At 51.3% G+C, this 20900-nt stretch overlaps 1 protein-coding gene across 1 annotated transcript in view; it reads left to right on the top strand.

Annotated features, from left to right (window-relative positions):
- Positions 1–20900, top strand: part of Adcy5 (adenylate cyclase 5) — a 146578-nt gene that overhangs the window by 83728 nt on the left and 41950 nt on the right. Inside the window, exons 2-3 of the mRNA XM_059276848.1 lie at positions 7092–7241; positions 10523–10644. Coding sequence (XP_059132831.1) covers positions 7092–7241; positions 10523–10644 — 272 coding nt within the window. The remainder of the gene's footprint in view (positions 1–7091; positions 7242–10522; positions 10645–20900) is intronic.

The following is a 20900-nucleotide window of genomic DNA, read 5'->3' as shown; positions in this document are numbered from 1 at the left end:
TAGGGCCTTGAGATCACCTCGTTTCTGAGGCCTGGGCTGGGCACGGCAAAGGGCATCTTTGCTCTCTGGCTCGCGCTGTGTGTGTGTGTGGGGGGGGGCGACGACTTCAGCCGCAGTGTGCAGAGAAGACACTGGTAGGCTGCCGCTGTGTCTGCATACTCCAGAGGCAGGGTCCACGTGAGGTGATGGTTGGGCTGCGTGTTGGGGTTTGCGGGACAGATGGCAGCCACCATAGCAGGGAGTGGACAGGTGTGGCTAGGAAACTGTCTGGCAGGATTGCCAGGGGAAACCTGGGTCACTCGGCTCAATTTAAATTTCGGAAAAACAATGAACAGTACCTTACGTTGCATGAGATCTACCTATTACTAAACATTATTTAGACTCAGAAGCACTGGCTGAAGTCCAAATAACAGAGTGCCCTGTCTTCGGACTCACACTGCCAAATGGTGAAGTTTGGGTCTGTGGGGAATTCTGATTACCACCACCACCACCACCACCACCACCACCACCTCAGTACATTAACCACATTGCAGATAGCAAGCTGAGTCTAGGAAGCAGGAGCTAGGTTAAAGAGAAAACTGTCCAGGGTCTTCCCTAGCCCGTATCCCTATTTCCTTCCATTCTGCCTATGCCCGCTGATTCCTCCTCGCACTGGGCCTTACACATTCTACAGTGGTGCCGAGAAGGGGGTCCCTTACACAGGGCCTCGGTACAGATGGCACTGTCTGAGGCCGGCTGCTGGGGCTTCTTTCAGTCTCTTGCCAAAGTGACACCCACCGCGCAAACCCAGTCATGGAATCCACAGCGTGGATTCTAAATAGAACTCGCAGCCTGTGGGCAACCAGATATGGGGTTCCAGAAGTGGGGATGTTTGGGAACTAATACGCATTCCTAGGCCTCTCCCCACAGAACAGAATTCCAAGTGGTCTCCCGCCCTGGTGAGGATCTTGCTGGTGTGGTCCTAGGTAGGTCCTAGGACACCCCTGAGCCGTGTCCACCCACACCAGCTGTAAAGCTAGTGTGGAAAGCAGCTGCCAGGCTGAGATTTTACTACTCTGTTAGGACCCCCTAACTCTATGTGGTATAATGCATGCGAGGGTCTTGTGTGCACACACATACACATGTCTACAGGCATGTACACGCTTCCCCTGTAGTTGAAATATGTCCCTTGAAGTCAGCATGGGGACGACTCACAGCCCTGTCATTTCAAAGTCTCAGCAGTCTTTATGCCACGGTACACTTGAGATCATTTACTAATTAAGCCTTTTATAGAAGACAGACCCTGACCTTGCGTTTAGTTTGTTTGCCTCCATGGCGACGCCACAAGAGGCTCCTCAACAGACGTGACCACTCTGTCAGTGGATCGGAGCCAGGCAGCATTTGCATGAACCGGCCTTGTGTCCAAAGTATCATGTGTACACAGTAGGTTTCCCAGGTGTCTGTGAGCAGAATTCCTGGAGGTCTGATTGGTGCCTCCCCTCTGGTCGGAACCCAAGCAAAACACCCACAGAGAGGGTTCAGCACCCGTGAAGACCCTGGTGTACACAGATGCCTGCTTTGCAGTGGATAGTGAGAGTGGAGAGTGAGTGAGGCGAGCTTACACTCTGTCCCTCTTAGTTCTGTGTGCTGGTCCCCCTGGATCTGACCCCTGACTCTGAAACCCCAGCACCCCAGCACCATCTTGGTCCTGGCTAGTGTGTGTTTCGTGAACGAGAGATGAACAGTGAGGTGCAGCGCTTAGCAAAGCCATTTGGACCCTATTGGGTTACTGCTGCTGCTTTACGTGGATTTGCACCGACGGTTGCTATTGGCCTCTGGGCTGCAGGGAAGGCTAGAATACAGCGGTAGAGACTTGAGGATTGAGACCCGGGGATTAGGACCCATGGGCTAGAGCTGCACCCTGCTGATAATTACCTTGGAGTCGTGTCTCAAACCCACTTTGACCTCTCTCTCTGGCCCTAGAAAGAGAAAAACCTACTCTTTCTCTGGCCGCCCAGCCCTTCATACTCTCTCCCCCAGAACACTGACTCAGTGCTCTTTTTTTTCTTTTTTAACCAAGGTAACTTATATTTAGTAAAAACCTATCCATTTTAGTGTTGTGGGTTCAACAGATATGTATAGAAAATGTGCGCCGACACAGCCAAGATACGGAACAGTTCCATCACCCCAAATGATTTCCCCCTGCTGCCCCATGCATGGTATTCAACCCCACTCCGGCCCCGTGTAAGCATTCAGCCCTGCCCCTGCCCCATGTAAACATTCAGCCCTGCCCCTGCCCCTGCCCCATGTAAACATGCACCTGTTTATAGTCGTTGTGGCTATGTTTTTCCCAGAATGCCATATCTATGGAATCGGGCTGCCCACATGCTTAGGCATCTGCCTCTTTCATTTCAACATAGCGTTTTTGGGTTGATCCATATCGGGCACAGCAATGGTTTGTTCCTCTCTCCAGCTGAGTTGGTGTTCGTGAACAGTCCAGGGCAGATTCTTTGTTTCATGTGACTTCTCCTCTCATTTGAATGAACACCTAGGAGTGGGGTTTCTGGGTCACATGGTGAGTGTCCATTTAACCTCACCCAGCATTGCAGGACTGTTTCCGGAATGGCCAGATGCTTCCCAACATCAAGATGTAAGACTTCCAACACTGGCATCTTTGTCTTTGGTGCGGCATTGCATTCTTTTCTTTCCATTTTAAACTTACTGCACCTTTACCCATCCTGATCGTGCATGACAGTAGCTCAGTGCTTTTAAGTTGGCATTTCCCTAATGGCCACTAACATGTGTAGAGGACCTTTGCAGGTCCCCACTTCTGTCCCCTTGGACAAACCATCTGGTCTCTTTTAAAGAGTAAGCTATTTGTTTTGTGAGTTCTCTATAGATTTTGAGTTTAATCAAATCTATCATTTGCAAATATTTTTTTCCCATTCAGTGGCTTCTTTCATTTGCATAACCTTTTGGAGAGAAGATGTTCTTAATTTAATTTTAATAAAATCCATTTTTGTCTTTGTTTTTGGTCTTTTGCATTTTCGATGCAACATCTAAGGAATTGTTGCCAAATACAAGGCCATGAATATATTTTTTTTGATTTTTAAAAATAATTTTATGTTGTTGTGCATGCCTTTAATCTCAGCACTTGGGAGGCAGAGGCAGGCAGATGTCTATGCTTTTGAGTCCAGCTGGTCTACAGAGTGAGTGCCAAGTCAGCCAGGGTTACATGGAGAGATCATGACCAGTAGCAACTTACGGGAGAGTTTATTTTAGCTTATGGTTCCAAAGCGACAAGTCCATTGTGGCAGAGTCAAGGCAAGGGGAGGCATGGAAACAAGCGACAGGCATGACAGCAGGAACAGGAATTTGGATATCACATCTTCACCCAAAGACATGAAGCAGAAAGCAAGCTAAAGTAGGCCATGACTGTTCTCAGCTCTCAGCGCCTGCCCCAGTAATGTCCTTCCTCCAGCAAGGCTGTGCCACCGCCCGAAACAGTGCCACCAGTTGGATACCAGAGTTTAAATCCCTGAGCCTATGAAAGACATCTGTCATCCAAACTACTTCAGCTGGGCGGTGGTGGTGCACGCCTTTAATCCCAGCACTCAGGAGGCAGAGCCAGGCAGATCTCTGTGAGTTCAAGACCAGCCTGGGTTACAGAGTGAGATCCAGGAAAGGCGCAAAGCTACACAGAGAAACCCTGTCTTGAAAAAACAAACAAACAAAAACCCAAACTACTTCATATTGTCTCAAAAATGCATATTATTTAGTCTTTGACAATCTTGTGTTTGTGCACATGTGTGCATGCTCCTCAGCATCCATGTTGTAATTACTGTCTGGCATGAGCTGATGCAGGTAATAGTAGCTGCTAACAATGGTCGTGTCGAGTCCAGAAGACAGATGTCACAGCAGCCCTCCCCATCTTCTGGGTTTTACATTCTTTCCACCCCTTCTTCCGTGATGTTCCCTGAGCCTTGGCTGGGGATGGGGGTGGTACTGCCCCACTTAGGACCCTGCACCTTGAATGGGAGCAGTGGCCTGCTCTTGGGGTCTTGGCTCATGGTCACTGTGCTGGTTATACTGAGGGCCACAGTCTGTTTCTTCCTGAACTTACTCCTTCCCTGTCATAGGGTTCTTCTGTATCAGCTCTGCCTTGCCTGGCCCCAGCCTCAGCCAGGTCTTTGTTCTCTCATATTTTGGCTTGTGTGGCAGTGTCTTGTCTTCTATTGCCTGTGTATTTGCCCTTCTGAGTCTTGGAAGCCATGTGCTTGCTCATCATGCATTTTTGATTCAACAATCTTTAATGGTTCCCACTGTATAAAGATGATGTCTGGCTTGCTCAGCCTAAGCTCCATATTTTCTTTCTGGATTTCTGGAGACTCTGAGTTATTTATTCAAGGCCCATGCACTTGTCATGGTCTCACTACCTGTCTCTCAATGCCCAGCACACCCTGACCTGCCCAGAGGCCTCCCCATCACTCCTCCACTGAAGTGCTCACCTCTACCTTTTTGCTTGATATGCATTCGTTTCTGCTTTATATTGCTGGCTCTCCTTCGGGTTCTGTCCCCTATCTACTTACCTGTCTTAGATGGTCTGAGTTGCTAAGAATACCATAGGCTGGGTAGCTTGTCAACATAAGAAGTTTGTGTCTCGGGCTGGAGAGATGGCTCAGAGGTTAAGAGCACTGACTGTTCTTCCAGAGGTCCTGAGTTCAATTCCCAGCAACCACATGGTGGCTCACAACCATCTGTAATGAGATCTGGTGCCCTCTTCTGGTCATACATGCTGTATACAAAGTAAATAAATAAATCTTTAAAAAATAAAAAAAAAAAAAAAAAAAAAAAAAGAAGTTTGTGTCTCGAATTCTGGAGACTCAAAGTCTTGAGATTAAAGTGCTGGCATGGCTGGGTTCTAGTGAGCTCCTCTTTGGGGTTCTGATGAGCATCCTCTTTGGGGTTCTGGTGAACATTCTTCCTCTTTGGGGTTCTGGTGAGCATCCTCTTTGGGGTTCTGGTGAGCATCCTCTTTGGGGTTCTGGTGAGCATCCTCTTTGGGGTTCCGGTGAGCATCCTCTTTGGGGTTCTGGTGAGCATCCTCTTTGGGGTTCTGGTGAGCATCCTTTTTGGGGTTCTGGTGAGCATCCTCTCTGGGGTTCTGGTGAGCATCCTCTTTGGGGTTCCGGTGAGCATCCTCTTTGGGGTTCTGGTGAGCATCCTCTCTGGGGTTCTGGTGAGCATCCTCTCTGGGGTTCCGGTGAGCATCCTCTTTGGGGTTCCGGTGAGCATCCTCTTTGGGGTTCTGGTGAGCTTTTCTTTGGAGTTCTCATATCTTCACATGGTGGGGAGCAGAGACGAGGGAGCAAGCAAAGATCTCTTTCCCTCAAGGTGTTAAGCCTGTTCATGAGGAATCTACCCTGATGATTCAGTCACCTCCCCACACCACTGCAGTAGGCGTTTTAAGGGAAATTGATCATCCCATATGTGACATTCTTCAGGTGGCTTGTTGGTTGCCGTGGAGCAGGGTTTTCTTCCCTTGTCTTAAATAGATTTTCGATATCAGGTCTTTACATAAAATGTCAGAATTCAGGGGTTGGTAGGATTTGGATAGGAGTTGGTAACAGTAACATTGGCCAATGAAGTTGGGATCACTGGTCACCTGATCCTGCTCCTGCCATGGAGTTCAGAGCCATCTTTGGCTAGGGGGAAGCCAGATTGTAAAAATGAGACAGATAAATTCCCTTTGTGGAGCAGGGCAGAGACTCTCGGGGACATCTCTAGAGACAGATGGCACCATCACCAGCATGAGTTCATCTGGTTCCTGGACCTTCACTTGGCTGGGGAGGATGTGGGGCTCAACACAACCTCAGAGTATGACAGGGGAAACCTTCGTGTAGGGCTTAGATCTGAGTCAAGAACAGATACAGTGGAAGCCCCAGAGGACTGTGGGAATCATGTGTCACACCCATTAATCATGTGTTATACCCCTTCTGGGTGGGGGAGATCCCCAAGTAAGGCTCTTTGAGATTTATATGAACAAACACCTTCCTTACTCTGAATTGGCGACTAATGCATGTTCCTCAGAGGCCAGAAGGTCACAGTGCAAGAGGCAGGGCTGAGGTTAGTGCTCTGATGTTGAGATTGACAAGCTAAGGGGTGGCACTAGAGTGGGGCTCAAAGCCCCCACAGCCTACAGAACTAAGATCTCTCCAGGCTTTTTGAATCTCGGGGCAAGTGTAGGACCAGGTCCAGCATGTTTATATCCACAGAGCTTTGCTTGCCAGGGTCCATTCTGAAGAACCTCAGCTTGTGGGGCTCATTGGGTGACATCCCCTTGCCTTTGAGGGATCTGTTATATCATTTTGTTTTACCTTAGCCTTTTAGTAAGTACTTTAAAAAAAAAAAAGCTTAGCCTTAGTGCTGCTGAGCAGCAGAGTGAAAATGCTTTTCCACACACATCTCAGTCAGCATGGAGCAGGGAACCATGAGGAGTAGGGAGAGGGCAGATGCTGGAGCATGGAGCTGTCAGGAACCTGGAGAGGAAAGAATTGAGCTTCCTCTCAACCCCACCAGGCAGACTCCATTCCCCAGAATGGTTATCATGGTCCTGTGGCCTGTGTGGCTGGTGTAGCCTGGACTCATGGAAGCCCATTTTTAGAATAATAAGTCAGGGCCTCTTTGGGAAGGGACCCCTTTGTACCATACCAACTCTCACGCATTTAGAAATGAAGTCCCGACACCTTTTGGGATCCTTCCTGGTGGCACCTCTCGGCTCTAAGTCAATAGTTCTTTTTATTTGTGGTATCTCTGGTATATTTGGTATGATTATGCAGGGACTCTGTGTTCTTAGGTTCTGTGCCTCTATCACAGGTCAGCCAAGCTTAGGTCTTTGGGGACATTAGAAAATCTAAATGATTAAGTTTGACTTCTTCTAGTCAGGTGTTTACCTACATTGGCATTTGTTGTTTAATAGCTAGGTGTGAATTTGCTAAGATTCGGGCTGGGGACTCTGTACTTCGGGGTCTGGAGGACTAGGGTCAGGCGGGGCTCTGGTGTCCATGCCTGCTATGTTCTTGAGGACCTTGTGCTTCTCTTCTCCTCCACAGCTTGTCTCCAATGTCCTCATCTTCTCCTGCACCAACATTGTGGGGGTCTGCACTCACTACCCAGCTGAGGTCTCCCAGAGACAGGCCTTCCAGGAGACCCGGGAGTGTATCCAGGCTCGGCTCCACTCACAGCGGGAGAACCAGCAACAGGTGAGTGAGGCACAGCCAGGAGGCCTGGATGCCAGCCAAGGCCTGCTGCAGAGGAGCAGCTGGCTAGTTCACTGCCTGTTCCCCAAGGCTTATGCTCATCACTCTGCCCAGCCCCTCCTCCTGGCCATATTTCCCTCAAGGAGCCCAACTTGATTGCTCTGTAGGATCCTCTTTGCCTTTCCTGTCCCTTGCCTGTGGTCTCCTCATGTGGCCCTGTGGTCAAGCAGCCAAAAGTCTCCTCTATCCTGGGCCCCCATGAGTTGAAGAAGTGAGAGCAGTCAGTATTTCCAGCCTGGGCGGAGGCATTTACCCAAGGGAAGGAGGAGGAGAAGCCTCTCAGGTACCCCGACTCAGCTCTTCTTCTCTGTCCAGTTCTGGGTGTGGATGCTTCAGAGAAGGAAGATTGTCTTGGCTCTCCCCAGACTGTCCCTGACCAGAGAAGCTGGCCATTGACAGGGCCACAGCTATCTGCCAAGAGAAACCCCTCAGACATTTCTCCTGGGGAAGGTGGGATGGTGACTGAGGTTGGTGTCAAGGTCCCAGCCATTCCTGCCCTGAGGGATGGGGTCTTATTTGGGGTTCAGATCTGGGTCACTACTGCTCATTTCATGTAACCCAGACAGATGGTTATCTGTCCCTGCTCTTCCTCTAACACCACCTATACAGTGTGGAGCTATGGCAGCTCCTGACAGGAAGCTGAGGGTGGTGGATGGTATCCCCAGAGGGCAGTCAGCATAGTGAAGGGTCTCTACAGTTGGACCAACATGACTCTGGAAGTTTCTGTAGACCAATGGGTCCCTCCCACTGATCCTCAGCAAACACTGGCATAGGCCTCCTGTGTGCCACATGCCATCAGGCCCCATGGCAGATGTGAGCACAGAGAGTCTCTCTTGGAGTTAGAGACAGGAAGAGAATGGTCAGGACAGCAGAACAGTACCCAGTGTGGCTGCTCTGCTCACTCAAGTGTGGGTGTCTCTGGATGCATGCTAGATGGTTCCACGACATGCCTGCTGACATCCAGAGGGCCAGGTAGGGGATGAACTTTCCAGGTCCTCCTGTCCTCACCTGTCCTCTCCTCTGCCTGTCCTCACTAACACTGCCCCCTGTGGCTGCTCTGCCTTGCCAGGTCCCCAAACGGACACTGACCAATCTGAAGGCTGACTGTCCTTCTTTATGCTTACCCACTTTGGAGACACAACCTTAGATAACCCAGGCTGGCCTTGAACCTTGTATGTAGTCAAGGTTGCTCCCCTTGCCTCTGTCTTCAGAATCCTGGGAATCTAGGCATGTCTCAGTGTGTCCAGATTCTACAGCGCTGGGATCAAACTCAGGGCTTCACGCCTGCTAGACAGGTACCCTTCCAACGGAACTACGAACAGCCAGCCCTGCCCCTAGCCTCCATTCACTCAACCCTGCCTGGGCTCCTGGCCCAACTTCTTGAAGGAAGCTCTGCTCGGCAGCATGCCTCAAGCCTTCCCATGGCCCTGACAGGCTTACCATTTCTTATACATGCACCTTGCTCACCTCTAAGTCCTTGTCTTCCTCAAGAACTCCCATCCTATCTCTGTTATCAACTCCAGGGCCTCACCCCTGAGAATGGAACACCTTCCTTCACTTCCCATTTTATGTGGTCACTCTGGATGTTGTCTTTGCCCAAGGATAATGATCGTTTGCTTCTGTTTTTTTTTTTTTTTTTTTGAAACAGGGTCTTTCTGTGTAGTGCAGATGGCCCTGAATTCTCCCCATCTCCTGCAGCCTCAGGGTTAGTTAGGGTCTAGAGTCCTGCTTGATGTGGTGATGTTAAGCAGGGGTGTGCTATAGCGACATGTTTTGGAGAGATTTGGGCTGTACAGGCAGCAGGGAGGGCTAAGGAGAAGGCATGGAGCCATGGTGCTGCATGCATCCCAGGAACAGGTGAGCGGGGCACTAGGAGGGTGGAAGAGGTTACAGAAGGGAAAGGACAGGTTCAAGAGCTGTTCCCAGGTCAGTGCTGAGTGCTGGGGCAGAGAGAAGAAGAGTGAGTTCCAGAGGAAAGTTCTAGAAATGTAAGCAGTTTCTACAGAGGTGGGATCTGGATCCTGGTACAGGAGGATGGAAGTGTCCTCTACAAAGGCAAGGGAAGGAAGGGAGGGGAGGGTGAATCTTGCTGGGGCTGTGATGTCACAGGTGGGCATTTGGGAACCAGTGAGCCGTGGGCTGGAGATGAGAGGAGGTGACAGAGTTGATGGATGGTGGTGGCCAGACAGTGGATCTGCTCCCCGAGGCATGAGTATTTTGAGGACAGAAGTAGGGCATGCTTCAGTGGGCACCCAGAAGAAGAGGAGCCAGAAAGGACACTGAGGTAAGAAGGTCTCAGGGCTACCTGGGGTAGGGGGTGGATACCCAGAGTTCAGTGCAGAATGATGGGCAGGAGAGAGGCAGAGGGCTGCAGGCAGCCAGAATGAAAGGTCTGAGAGGAGAAGACTTACGTGTGTGAGCCTGGCAGAGGGCTTGTCCTTCAGTCAAGGCTGTGGCATTCAGATAGGGCCACTCTGCCCAGGAGGCAGCTGGGTACCCTGGAGCCGAACAGGCCTTGGAGGAAAACTTAGGAATTGAGTGAAAAGTCCAGACTCTCTCAGTAGCTGACATGCCTTGCCGTGATGTGGTCCTGTCCCCTCTCCTGCTTCTCCCCCACTTCCCTGGTGACTGCCTTTAACTTCTCTTGATTCCTCCAAGTTAACTTCCTTTTTCTCTTGTTTTTGGGCCACTGTCTCCCTCTTGGAATTGAAAGACTCTGAAGGATCTTGGGCCCCTAATGACAGCAGATCTCCTAGCCTAGGGCAGGCAGCCTGCTCATAGCTCCCGGGGGGCCTTTGCCTGCCTGTGGGTGCACGGCTCGGATTCTCACCCCCAGAATGCCGCCTGGCACACAGTTGGCATCTATAAATACTTGATGACTGGCTGAATGAGTCCAGCTCACGCTGTCAATGGCAGCGTGGCCAAGGCCACAGGGGACTTTAAGGTTTTAACCCAAGCTGCTTGATACTCAAGGCTCCGCCATGAGTGCCTTTCGCGGGGCAGAATGGAAGCAAGCTATGTGATGGACCAGGAGGTACCCCAGAGAACCCTGGGGCATGACTGCGGCTGTTCCCGCCTCTTACACAGGTTCTAGTTCTGTGGCTCTCGGGAGAGCCTGGGAGGTCTTCCTGTGCCCTGCAGCCAGGGGCGTGGGCATGGATGAGAAGGGACTCGCCAGAGATGTGGAAAACAATGGTGACAGACTCATCTGCTTCCCTCTGCAGGAGCGGCTCCTGCTGTCTGTCCTTCCCCGTCACGTTGCCATGGAGATGAAAGCAGACATCAACGCCAAGCAGGAGGATATGATGTTCCACAAGATTTACATCCAGAAACATGACAATGTGAGGTAGGGGTGAGGGCAGGGTGGGAGCACTGGACCCTGATGGAGACAGCGTCATTTCGTCCCCCGCCCCCCCCCCCCGGGGGTGGGCACAGCCTAACAGGTGGCCTGGTGCTGTGGAGCCCTGCCCTTTGTCTGCTTGGAGAGTTCTCACTGTTTAACTTCCTGTCAGGATCTGAAGTAGATGGCAAGGTGGTAAGAGAGAATAGAGAAAGAAGGGAAGAAAAGAAGCAGACCAGCTGTGGGGGGACCTCTCACTGACAAAGACAGAGCACATAGACTTGGACCCCAGTGTCGCTCTTATTACGGTCTGCTTCACCAGCCTCTTAACACGCCCTCTAAGCCCTTGTGTGTGAGCCTCGGTTCCAGGCATTGCACACCTTGTCGCCGATCCTTTGATGTCCCTACAAGAGGGCACAAACAGCATTCCTAATTTATGGATCCAGTTGGATTAAGACCTGGGCTGAAGCCCCCCCACACACACACACTACCCCAGCCAGCATGGTAAAACCAGCCTGCTCCAAAACCCACTTTGTCTCCGCCACACATCGGCTGCCTCCCTAGGCAGAAGCTGCTGACAGCAGGGATATGCAAACAGATGTAGGTTAATAGAGTGCAAAATCTGCTCATGAGATCCACAGGGACGTAAGCGGTACAGGTGGCCTTCCTCCACCATGGCTCCCGAAGAGCCTGGTAATTCTCCCGCCTGCCCAGAAAAGGAGCCACTGTGAGCTTTGGGAAAGTTACTTTCTCTTTGGGCAAAATTTCCTGAAGCCCGAGTCCTCTGAGCTTGAGTGAAGAGAATCTAGGCTGTTATCAGTCAAGGGAGTCATTGGATGCTACAAACTGCCTCCACAATGGCTGTCAGCAGGGCTGGAGGGGGAACACAACACTGTGGTTTGTATGTAGAACCAGCAGGGCCGTGTAGCTTCCAGATGCGCTCTGAAGTCTGGGATGACCATGCTGCATTCATTAATGACCCCTCCCACCTGTCTCTGGAGCCACAAAGGCCAAGGCTCGGAGGGGAAAGTACAGATGCACCACACACCTGTGCTCTGTTTGCGGGGGCGGGGTTTGCAGCCCATCCATGCTCTCGATCAGGCAGAGCCAAGATGGCCAGTAGCCACCATGGGCTCCTGGACAGATGGCCACGTGGCTGAGGTGTGGAGGCAGCCATGTGATGAACAGGCATGCTTGCTCCTCTGTCCGTCCTCAGGTGTGGAATGTCACTTCCTAGGTGCTCTCTATGTTCCCAGAGTCCCCACACGTGTAAATGGTATGTTATCATTCCCCACTGTACAGGAGACCAGGAAACTGAGGCCCGGAGATGTACTCTTTATCTATGGTCCGCAGCTGGCTAAGGTGGATACTTGTCTCCAGCAAGCTTTCTGACCTTTTGACTTTGAATCTATGTTTTTATACCAAGGTCGAGGGGTTTGGACAAGGACTCTGAGAGGAAGCTCGGAGAGCCTTTGGAAGGAAAGACCTAGAAGAGAGGGGGGATGGAATCAATCAATCAATCAATCTCTCTCTCTCTCTCTCTCTCTCTCTCTCTCTCTCTCTCTCTCTCTCTCTCTCTCTCTCTCTCTCTCTGTGTGTGTGTGTGTGTGTGTGTGTGGTATATATTGTGTGTGTTTAACCACGTTGCTGAGAAGCCCCAGGGCTGTCCTATGATCTGAGGTCTCTACCTAGAGATAAGAGAAGAAATAGCTTTCCCCGCCTGTTAGGACAAATGCAAAAGGCGTGAGTTTCAGGTAGAAAGGGGGTGCTCCTCAAGTGTCCCCAACGTGTCAGAGCTGGGTCCTGAGCTCTTCTCTCCATCTTTCCCGACCACGTCCCTGACAGGGGACGAGGTGCTTTCTCTAGCTGCTCTGAGCTCGGCAGAGTTTCCTGTTGCTTCCACTGAGGTCTGCCCAGATAATCTGGAAGAAAATCTGCTCTGAGAAGTAGTCCGCCACGGGTCCTTAGCCCCAGCCCTCCAGCAAAGAGGTTTGCTCAGAGACCGCCCAGACTTGCTCAGTTCACAGAGATAATCTCAAGGGGTGGTCCTCGCTCCGGGTACCATTGTCCCCGCTCCCAGCAGTGATCCTGCAGTGACTTCAGGTCATTAAGAGGAAAGTCACAGAGCCATCTCAGTGTCCACAAGGCACAAGTCAGGCCCCCTGTCATAGTGGACCTGTTTCTATCTAGGATAAGCCAGATCGAGGACAGCAATCAGTGAAGAGAAGGAAGGAGAGAAAAAATGAATATGTTGTAGTGCTCAGGGAGGGATGGACTCTAGGGTGTACATCAGAGATTAGGGTACCACAGTCATACAAATGTCCTGCTGGGGTCCCCTCCTTGGGTCCTAGCCTGGATGTAGCCTTGGAGAGAGGCACGTGCTCACTCTAGTCTCAGATTTGGAGTGGAACTTTAGTTTAGATTGGGTAGTAATGGTGGACATCATAGTTTAAAAACACACCGGGGCGGGGTTCACAGAGAACCCATGAGGTTCAGAGGTTAGGCCTGGGTTCTGGGGTTAAGAATCTCCGCTGTGGACTGACTGTGGGACTAAGGTGCTAAGCCCCTCAACCTCAGTTCCCTCCTCTGCACAGAGAATAGCAGTGGTCTGTGCTTCCTGCGGGTTGGCGAGTGAGTGGAACGATGTGGAGACAGTGTGTAGCCGTTCCGATGTCTCGGTGTTCAGCAGCCAGGAGCTGCAGTGACTCTTGCTGTTGTTTCCTGGATTGTTATCCCACCCATAATCAACAGAGCAAGGCCTGGGCTCTTAGCTGGAGAGGGAAAGGGTGATGAGTCACATTCTTCAATTCTCTGTGGAGTTGTAATATTTAGAGAGGGTGATGGCATGCTGCCCTCTGCCCCCACCAAGAGCAAGGCCACAAAGAAAGTAAATCAACCCCATAACACACAGCTTCTGGGGTTACCAGCTGAGACTGGCCAAGGAAGGAACTTGAAGAATGTTTTGGTCCTGAGCTACCACCGACTGTGGCGTGAGGTCCCAGATGCCTCTCCTGTCCGATGAGCGCTGACAGATGGGCTGTGTCAGCCCCCGTGGCTGGCAGCTCAGAGTGCGCCTTCACTCCTGCTGGGCCATCAGGCCTCAGAGGCGCTAGAGCAGTGGTTCTCAACCTTCCTAAGGCTGCGACCTTTCAATACAGTTCCTCATGTTGTGGTGACCCCCCCACAACCATAAAATTATTTCATTGCTACTTCATAACTGTCATTTTGCTATGATTATGAATCACAATGTAAATATCTGTATTTTCTGATGGTCTTCGGCGACCTCTGTGAAAAGGTCATCCCCCTAAAGGGGTCGTGACCCACAGGTTGAGAACCACTGGAGGAAGAAGGTACAGTTTAGGAAGATGCAGACATCCCAGGTCATCCTTGCCAAGGAAGGTCACATTGGGTAGTGAAGCAAGTGTCTGCATGGAGCAGAATGGCACACAGCCCAGCCCTGTCAGCTGGGAACTGTGGGACTGTGGACAGTTACCTGAGTGAAGCCCTGTTTCCCGGTTGCCACCTGGGGATAGACTGTGTGTTCATTCATCTGTTTAATGCCTGTGTCACCTCTGCCCTAACCTGTGGAGTCAAGAGCTGCACTCCAAGATGCACGAGACACAAGGAACACGGCTTGGAGCTAAGGGACACTGTCTGGGAAGGTGACTAGAAATTAAGATAAATACCGCCCCTGGAGGCACTTGAAAGGTACATGCGATTCCTGGAGATGCCTGAAGTTAATGTGCATGCTGTCCCTGGTAGTGACTTGAAGGTGCCCGATGCTGGGAGACACTTCAAGTTAGGGTACGTGCCTGGAAAGCCCCCAGCCCCCAGCCTGCCTAGTAGTCTTCGTTCTGATGTCCATGGAGACCCAAGCTGGCTTCAGGGTCAGGTGGTAATCCACTACTCCAAAGGCCAGGGGGCAGAGAATGCCAAGCTCTCCCGACTTCCATGGTGGTCCTTCTGAATGAGGGTGACCCCCACTTGACTCCCCTGGCTCACACTGGAGTTCCTTAGGGTTTAAAGGTTTTAGGGGGTAGAATGGGCTAGGACCATTCCAGACTCCTCCTTGTAGGAAGGGACGGAAGGCCACGGCCTCCAGGGGTTGCGGACCCCTGCCGGGGAAGTATATTCTTTCAGGATAACTTGCCTTTGCCCCAGTCCCCATCCTTATCTCCCCGCTGCTGGAGTTTCACGCGGGATATTGAATCTGAGCCTCATTGTCTCATTCCCTGGTCCCCACAAACGCTGAGGTTTCAGCAGGAGTCCAGCAGAGGGGCTGCCTAACCTGGGTTGCAAATGAGGTAGTATGCCCTCTCCCTGAATTTAAGGGATGCGGGCATGACCCCATGCCCTCTTCCTTCCTCCAGTCCCTCTCTCTCCAATTCCTTCCCCCTTGAAGGTTATCTTCTCTCCTGTCTCCTTCAAGGACATGGCTGCATTTCCTAGGTTGCTGTAGCGTCTGGCTCAGCCACCATGTGGTGTGGTTCTGAATTATAATGATCATGGACCATGTCTGAGATGCTTAGATACCCAGGGATGGGTTGTGCCTTCTGGGGGCAGAGTGTGGAAAGTACTGACCTCCGGTCTATCCTCAGCCGTGTGTAGAGTGGACCGTGGGCATCTGAAACCTGATGCTAGAAGTGTGCTCAGCTCCATTCCTTACCAATTATGGTTGCAAAAGGTCTCTGCCTTGTACGCATTTACTGGGATCCTACTATGTGCCGGGGATGCTATGAAAGGGGCACTGTTAGGGAATATCCAGCCTCCATGGGAACATAGGAACTGAGCAGAGGGCTGCTGGGAACAGTGGCTTGACGACCCAGCCAGTTCTGTTGGGGCCCACTGGGGTTGGACCTCTTATTTACTTTTTATGTTAAAATGTATATAGCATAAGGGGCTGGAGAGATGGCTTTGTGGTTAAGAGCTTGCTGCTCTTAAGGAAGGCTGGAGTTTGGTCCCCTTCACCCACGTCTAGTAGCTCCCTACATCCTATAAGTCCAGCTCCAGGGGATCCAACACTCTTTTTGGCCTCTGTGGACAACTGCATGCTCATACACACACACACACACACACACACACACACACACACACACACACACAAATTACTCTTTTAAAAGATAGATCTAGCATAAGATCGATCATGTTTAAAATCCATCCTTGTTGCCGGGCGGTGGTGGCGCATGCCTTTAATCCCAGCACTCGGGAGGCAGAGGCAGGCGGATCTCCGTGAGTTCGAGGCCAGCCTGGACTACCAAGTGAGTTCCAGGAAAGACGCAAAGCTACACAGAGAAACCCTGTCTCGAAAAACCAAAAAAAAAAAAAAAAAAAAAAAAAAATCCATCCTTGTAAGTATAAGTGGCATTAGCTACATTCAGTCTTGTGCAACCACCCCACCCCCACCTCCAGCACTGTAGTCTCCAACTGAAACTGTAGCCGCTGAACAAGTCCCTGTGCCCCCACCCCCACCTCCGCCCCGGAAATCATTTTCTCCTTCCTTTCCTTATGAGTTTGATTATTCTAGATCTCTCATATAAGTAGAGCCGTACAAAGTTGGTGCTTTTGATGACCGGCTTGGCTCACCTGGCATAATGCTCTCATGGCTCAACCGGGTTGTGGCATTTGCCAGGGTTTTCTCCTTTGTTGAGACTAAGTAATATTCCATTTGTGTATGCCACATTCCGGCTGTCCTTTCTTCCTCTGATGGCCCCTCAGGCTGCTTTACCACTTAGGGGATGTAAGTGATGCTGTCGTGCGCATGGGTGGACAAGTCCTGTTCCTACCTCTGCGTTGAATTTGTCTGGGTGTGTGCCCGACGTGGGGCTGCTGGCTCATATGGTAAACGTGTATGATTTCTTTTAAGGAACCCCCCAAGCAGGTTTCCACACTCCAGCCTTCTTGACAGCACCCACTCAAGGGCTTCAGTCTCTCCTTGTTTGGGGTTCACAAAAGGCCCACATTTGTGTTGGGGCACAGCATGAGGACCAGCGAGGAATGGACCCAGCAATCAGCAAGGACTTAGCTCTCAGCTCTGGAAATCAAGGCTCTGGCAAGTCAGGAAAGGGGGAGGAGACAGAGCAGAGAGAAGCACTGATTGCTGAGCATGCCGGGCTGTGCTTCTGAGACAAGTACAAACAGGTGTGACCCGTGGGTCGGCTTCTACTCATAATTCAGACATAAGGATTATTCTGAGTGGGCTAAGTCGACGATCGTGAAGATGAGTGGGTCAGAATCGGGCTCTAAAAGAAAAAGAGTGATTTGCTTTCAGCCTTTCAAACATAAACATTTTATTATATAAAGGCCTGTGTTTTGTAGTGAAATTGGGAAATGTAGGCGGTGTAGAAAAGAAAAGCAATTCACGCAGATCGGGTTGACTGTTGCCGGGTTTGGGTGCAGCCTCCTCTGTGGGCCTCTCCTTTAGAAGGCGTTTTCCTGGGCCTGTCACATCCCTGGAAGAGCGTCCACAGGCGCCATCAGGTTCCATTGCTGGCGTGGTGAGAATGGGTTGTGTTATGAGGTGAAGGCCCAAAGGCCAGCTAGCAAAGTGGATTGCAGATTATGCCTTGATCCGAGGTCCCCCGACTTCTCCTCTTGGACTCCACTTACTGAAGTAATGTCCCTGTTCCTGCCAGGGTGGAGAGGTTGGGCAGATTCTCCCCTTGATGACATTGGGCATACTAGTGTTCTGTGTCCTCTCCTGGGTCATCCCCCCCTTCCTTCCCAGCCTGTGCCTCAGGTAGTTCTGAGTGATGCCAACTCATTTAAAAAAACATGTGTTGGAAAAAAAAAGCCCTCTGGCGATTGTTCACACCTGGTAGTGCCGACTCGCCCAGTGGATGTGAGTGAGTCATTGCTTCCCTTTACCTGACAAGGCCACCAACTCGTGTCTGTCCAGGCCGGGTGATTTGGAGGAGATCGAGGGTGGGTGCGGCAGGGGCATCTCTGTCGGACACAAAGAAAGGGCTTCCTGCACAGGCCTAACCACTGAGGCTTTCAGCATACACATGGTGCGGGCACCCCAGGATGCTCTGGCCCCAATGCAGTCAGCATCCTCAGAGGTGGACTGAGACCTTACCTCACTTCTTTCCTGCCCCCCATTTCATAGCCCTAATCTGGATGAGCAGACAGGGATCGGGACTCTTCAGGCACAGTTGTTGGCACGGCCAGCCCACCCTGTCCTAAGTGCCCAGTGACGCTGCAGGATGTGGCCCTGTGTGTAGGAGCTGGGCCAGATGCTGACAGCTCGTAAGTCACAGGGCCTGTTGGCAGGAAGAGGAGACAAGTATAAAGAAATGTCTGCAGACAGAGCAGGGCTGCGGAGGGCCCATGGTGGTAACCGATGACATGCCCTATATTTATGCCTCTGGAGTAGAAGTCAGGCTAGCTAGGGGGGGAGAGAGGACAGATCACTAGGGAAGTAGTCCCCATGTGGGCCCTGTCCCCAGTGTCTAGCCTCTCTAAGGACCCACTAGTGTGGCAAGAGGAGATCTCAAATGAGCTGATGTATGAGCTAACATCTTTCTGCTTGTCTGGGCCTGGTGTGAGGCTGTGAACTGGCTTTAGAACCCCCAGGGATACAGCCAGGAACCCCAGGCCAGCAGAACAGATGGTCTGTGTTGGGGAGACCCTGTGAAACACAGGAGTCTCCATAAGGGACAGTCAAAGCAAAATCCTCCCACAAAAGAACAGAGAATAGGCCATGCCTCTTAAGGGGTGAATGCGGGTACAGGTGGCAGTTTCCACAGATGGGCCAGAGATGTTTTCGGGCTCAGAGTTGGGGCCTCAGACCTTGTATGAGATCGTTCTAACCCAGGTTAGAAGCCGTGCTTTGGATGACTCCTGGGTTGCTCTGGGTGACCCACCCTCCCTGCTTCCCCAGGAGCTGGGAGAGCCTCAGAGGACCACCCTCCCTCCCCTGCCCCAGCAGCTGGAGAGAGCTCAGGTTTCTAAGCCTCCCTGGTGATAACCACACAGTTATCTTCTGAGGTAACCATGTTGGTTCTATGAGGGACCCCAAGCTTCACAGGCTCCTCTCTGAGGTGGCATGCTGGGATCCCAGAGGCCCTGTGAGGCAGAAGCGGGGAGGGGGCTCATGATTTGTTCTCTTGCTTGCCCTGAAGTTGTGAACATTCCTTCCCTTTCAATAAATAAGCATCGGGCACTGCTATGGGCTGGACTGTGTCTCCCTAGAAGATAAGCTGAAGTGTTGACCCTAGTTTTTGTGAACATGACCTCCGTATCTAAAGCACTGCTTTCCACGGTTCAGGTTATCTATAGTCAGCCATATGCAAGAAGGAGAGGGAGGCCGAGTGGCACAGTAAGGAATTTTAGCGGGGGGCACTCACATACCTGTTACTACAGTGTGTTGTTACAATCCTGCAATGTTTCTGTCCTTATTCTCTTGCTCTGTCTAAGTCATAAATTAAACTTTATCGCATGTGTGTATAGGATAAAGCACAGGTTCTGTATTAGCCGTGACCTCGGGTGTGCATGATGGGTTTTGGAACAGACCCCCACAGGTAGGAGAGACTACTAGAGGAGCTTCATAGAGCCTATAGGTTAAGGTAAGCTCGGACTTGTCATAGAAGAGCCAAGTGTTGTGTGACGCCGGAGACGCTAATGACAGAGATCTGAGCATTGCAGCCTCTGGCTTAGGGGTGTCAAAGATTGATGGGGACCCCAGAAGTATAAGTCTCAGGGGGAGCGTCGCCCTGGCCCCGCCAGTGCCTTGACTTCAGACTTCCAGACCCAGAACTGTAGGGAGCATTTAAGCTACTTTGTAATGGCAGTCCTTTAAACTAATATGGCCGCCAATGATGTAGGTGCCAGATGTGGATGGATATGGGGCATGGATCAATCCAAGAGCAATGCAGGCAGAGTCAGTACCCAGTCAGTCAGTCCTGCAGCTGCAAATTCCTCAGGGACTGGGAAACAGCAGGGAGATGAGACCCTCTTCCTCAGAGAGTTCACATTCCCAGTAGGAGGAGACAGAAAAGAACAGAGTAAGTAACCAATAGCCACAATGTTGTGTGCAGTGCTCCCCCGACCCATAGAGGGAACTTTCCGGGACCCCCAATAGAGGCCTGCTTAGGCTTTCCAGCAGATGGTCTAGAACCTTGCCTATGCAGCATTTTCGCCATCCCTAGTAAACTACATAAACTTGAACCTTTTCACTTTTTAAAAGGAACATTTACAGCTGGGCGGCGGTGGCGCACACCTTTAATCCCAGCACTCAGGAGGCAGAGGCAGGCGGATCTCTGTGAGTTCGAGGCCAGCCTGGTCTACAAAGTGAGTTCCAGGACAGCCAAGGCTACACAGAGAAACTCTGTCTCAAGAAACCAAAAGGAACATGTACAGCTTCTCTTTGGCGTCGTCGGGGTCCCTCCCTAGTCTTGTGCTCTGGAGCCGTTGTAAAGTGAAATAGCACTACCTGGACACGGTACTGTGGTCATCACCACAGTGGAGCTGATCGCTGAGACAGCTACTAGGTTACTGCTAGGCGGGTAGCACATACAGCGTGGACACATTGCTAGGCACAGGGATGACTCAGGCCCAGGTGAGACTGAGTGGGATGGGACAAGGTTTCCTCACATGACTCAGAAAGGCATGCCATTTGGAGTGCACGACACATTTTATTTCTGGAGTTTGCATGGGCTGGTTTTTTACAGTTGGCCGTAAGCAGCTGAGGTGGTGGGAGGCAAAACATGGCTGAGAGGGCTCTACTGCCTATCGAAGGGTTAAAGAGTGAAGGACAGTGATGTGGGGGAGAGGGGCGGTGTGCGTGAACTAGGGGTCGCGTGTCTAAATCACGGTGGGGGAGTCCTGTGAAGAAGGTGCTGTTGTAGCTGGGGCAGAAGTCCTCATCTCTAGTTGCATATTAGAACTACCAGAGAGGCTCCAAATAAAGTAGATCAACAGCAATAAAACAACCACAGCAGAGTCCCGCTGCGGATGGATTAACTTAGAATCCCTGGGGCTGGGGCTCTGAGGCCTCTCCATGGGACAGCTTCCCAGGGCGTCCTAAGGGATGTCAACCCTGGGACTGTGGTGTCCAAGGACTGCCAATCTATGGCGGTGAGAGCAGACAATTCTTCTGTGGAGGGCAATGACCAACAGGCCAGAGCCTTGCACTACTTGGGCGTCCTCTGACGTCCGCTCTGGGTGGCTCAGTGATCTTTGGTCTCAAGAGGCCTTGAGCTCACACACCTTTGCCTCATGTTTCTGGGGCCGTGCTTTTCCCCATTCTTTTTTCTTCTTCTCTG

This window comes from Peromyscus eremicus, chromosome 12 (assembly GCF_949786415.1).
Source record: "Peromyscus eremicus chromosome 12, PerEre_H2_v1, whole genome shotgun sequence".
Taxonomy (NCBI): domain Eukaryota; kingdom Metazoa; phylum Chordata; class Mammalia; order Rodentia; family Cricetidae; genus Peromyscus; species Peromyscus eremicus.
This window is presented reverse-complemented; position numbering and strand designations above follow the sequence as displayed.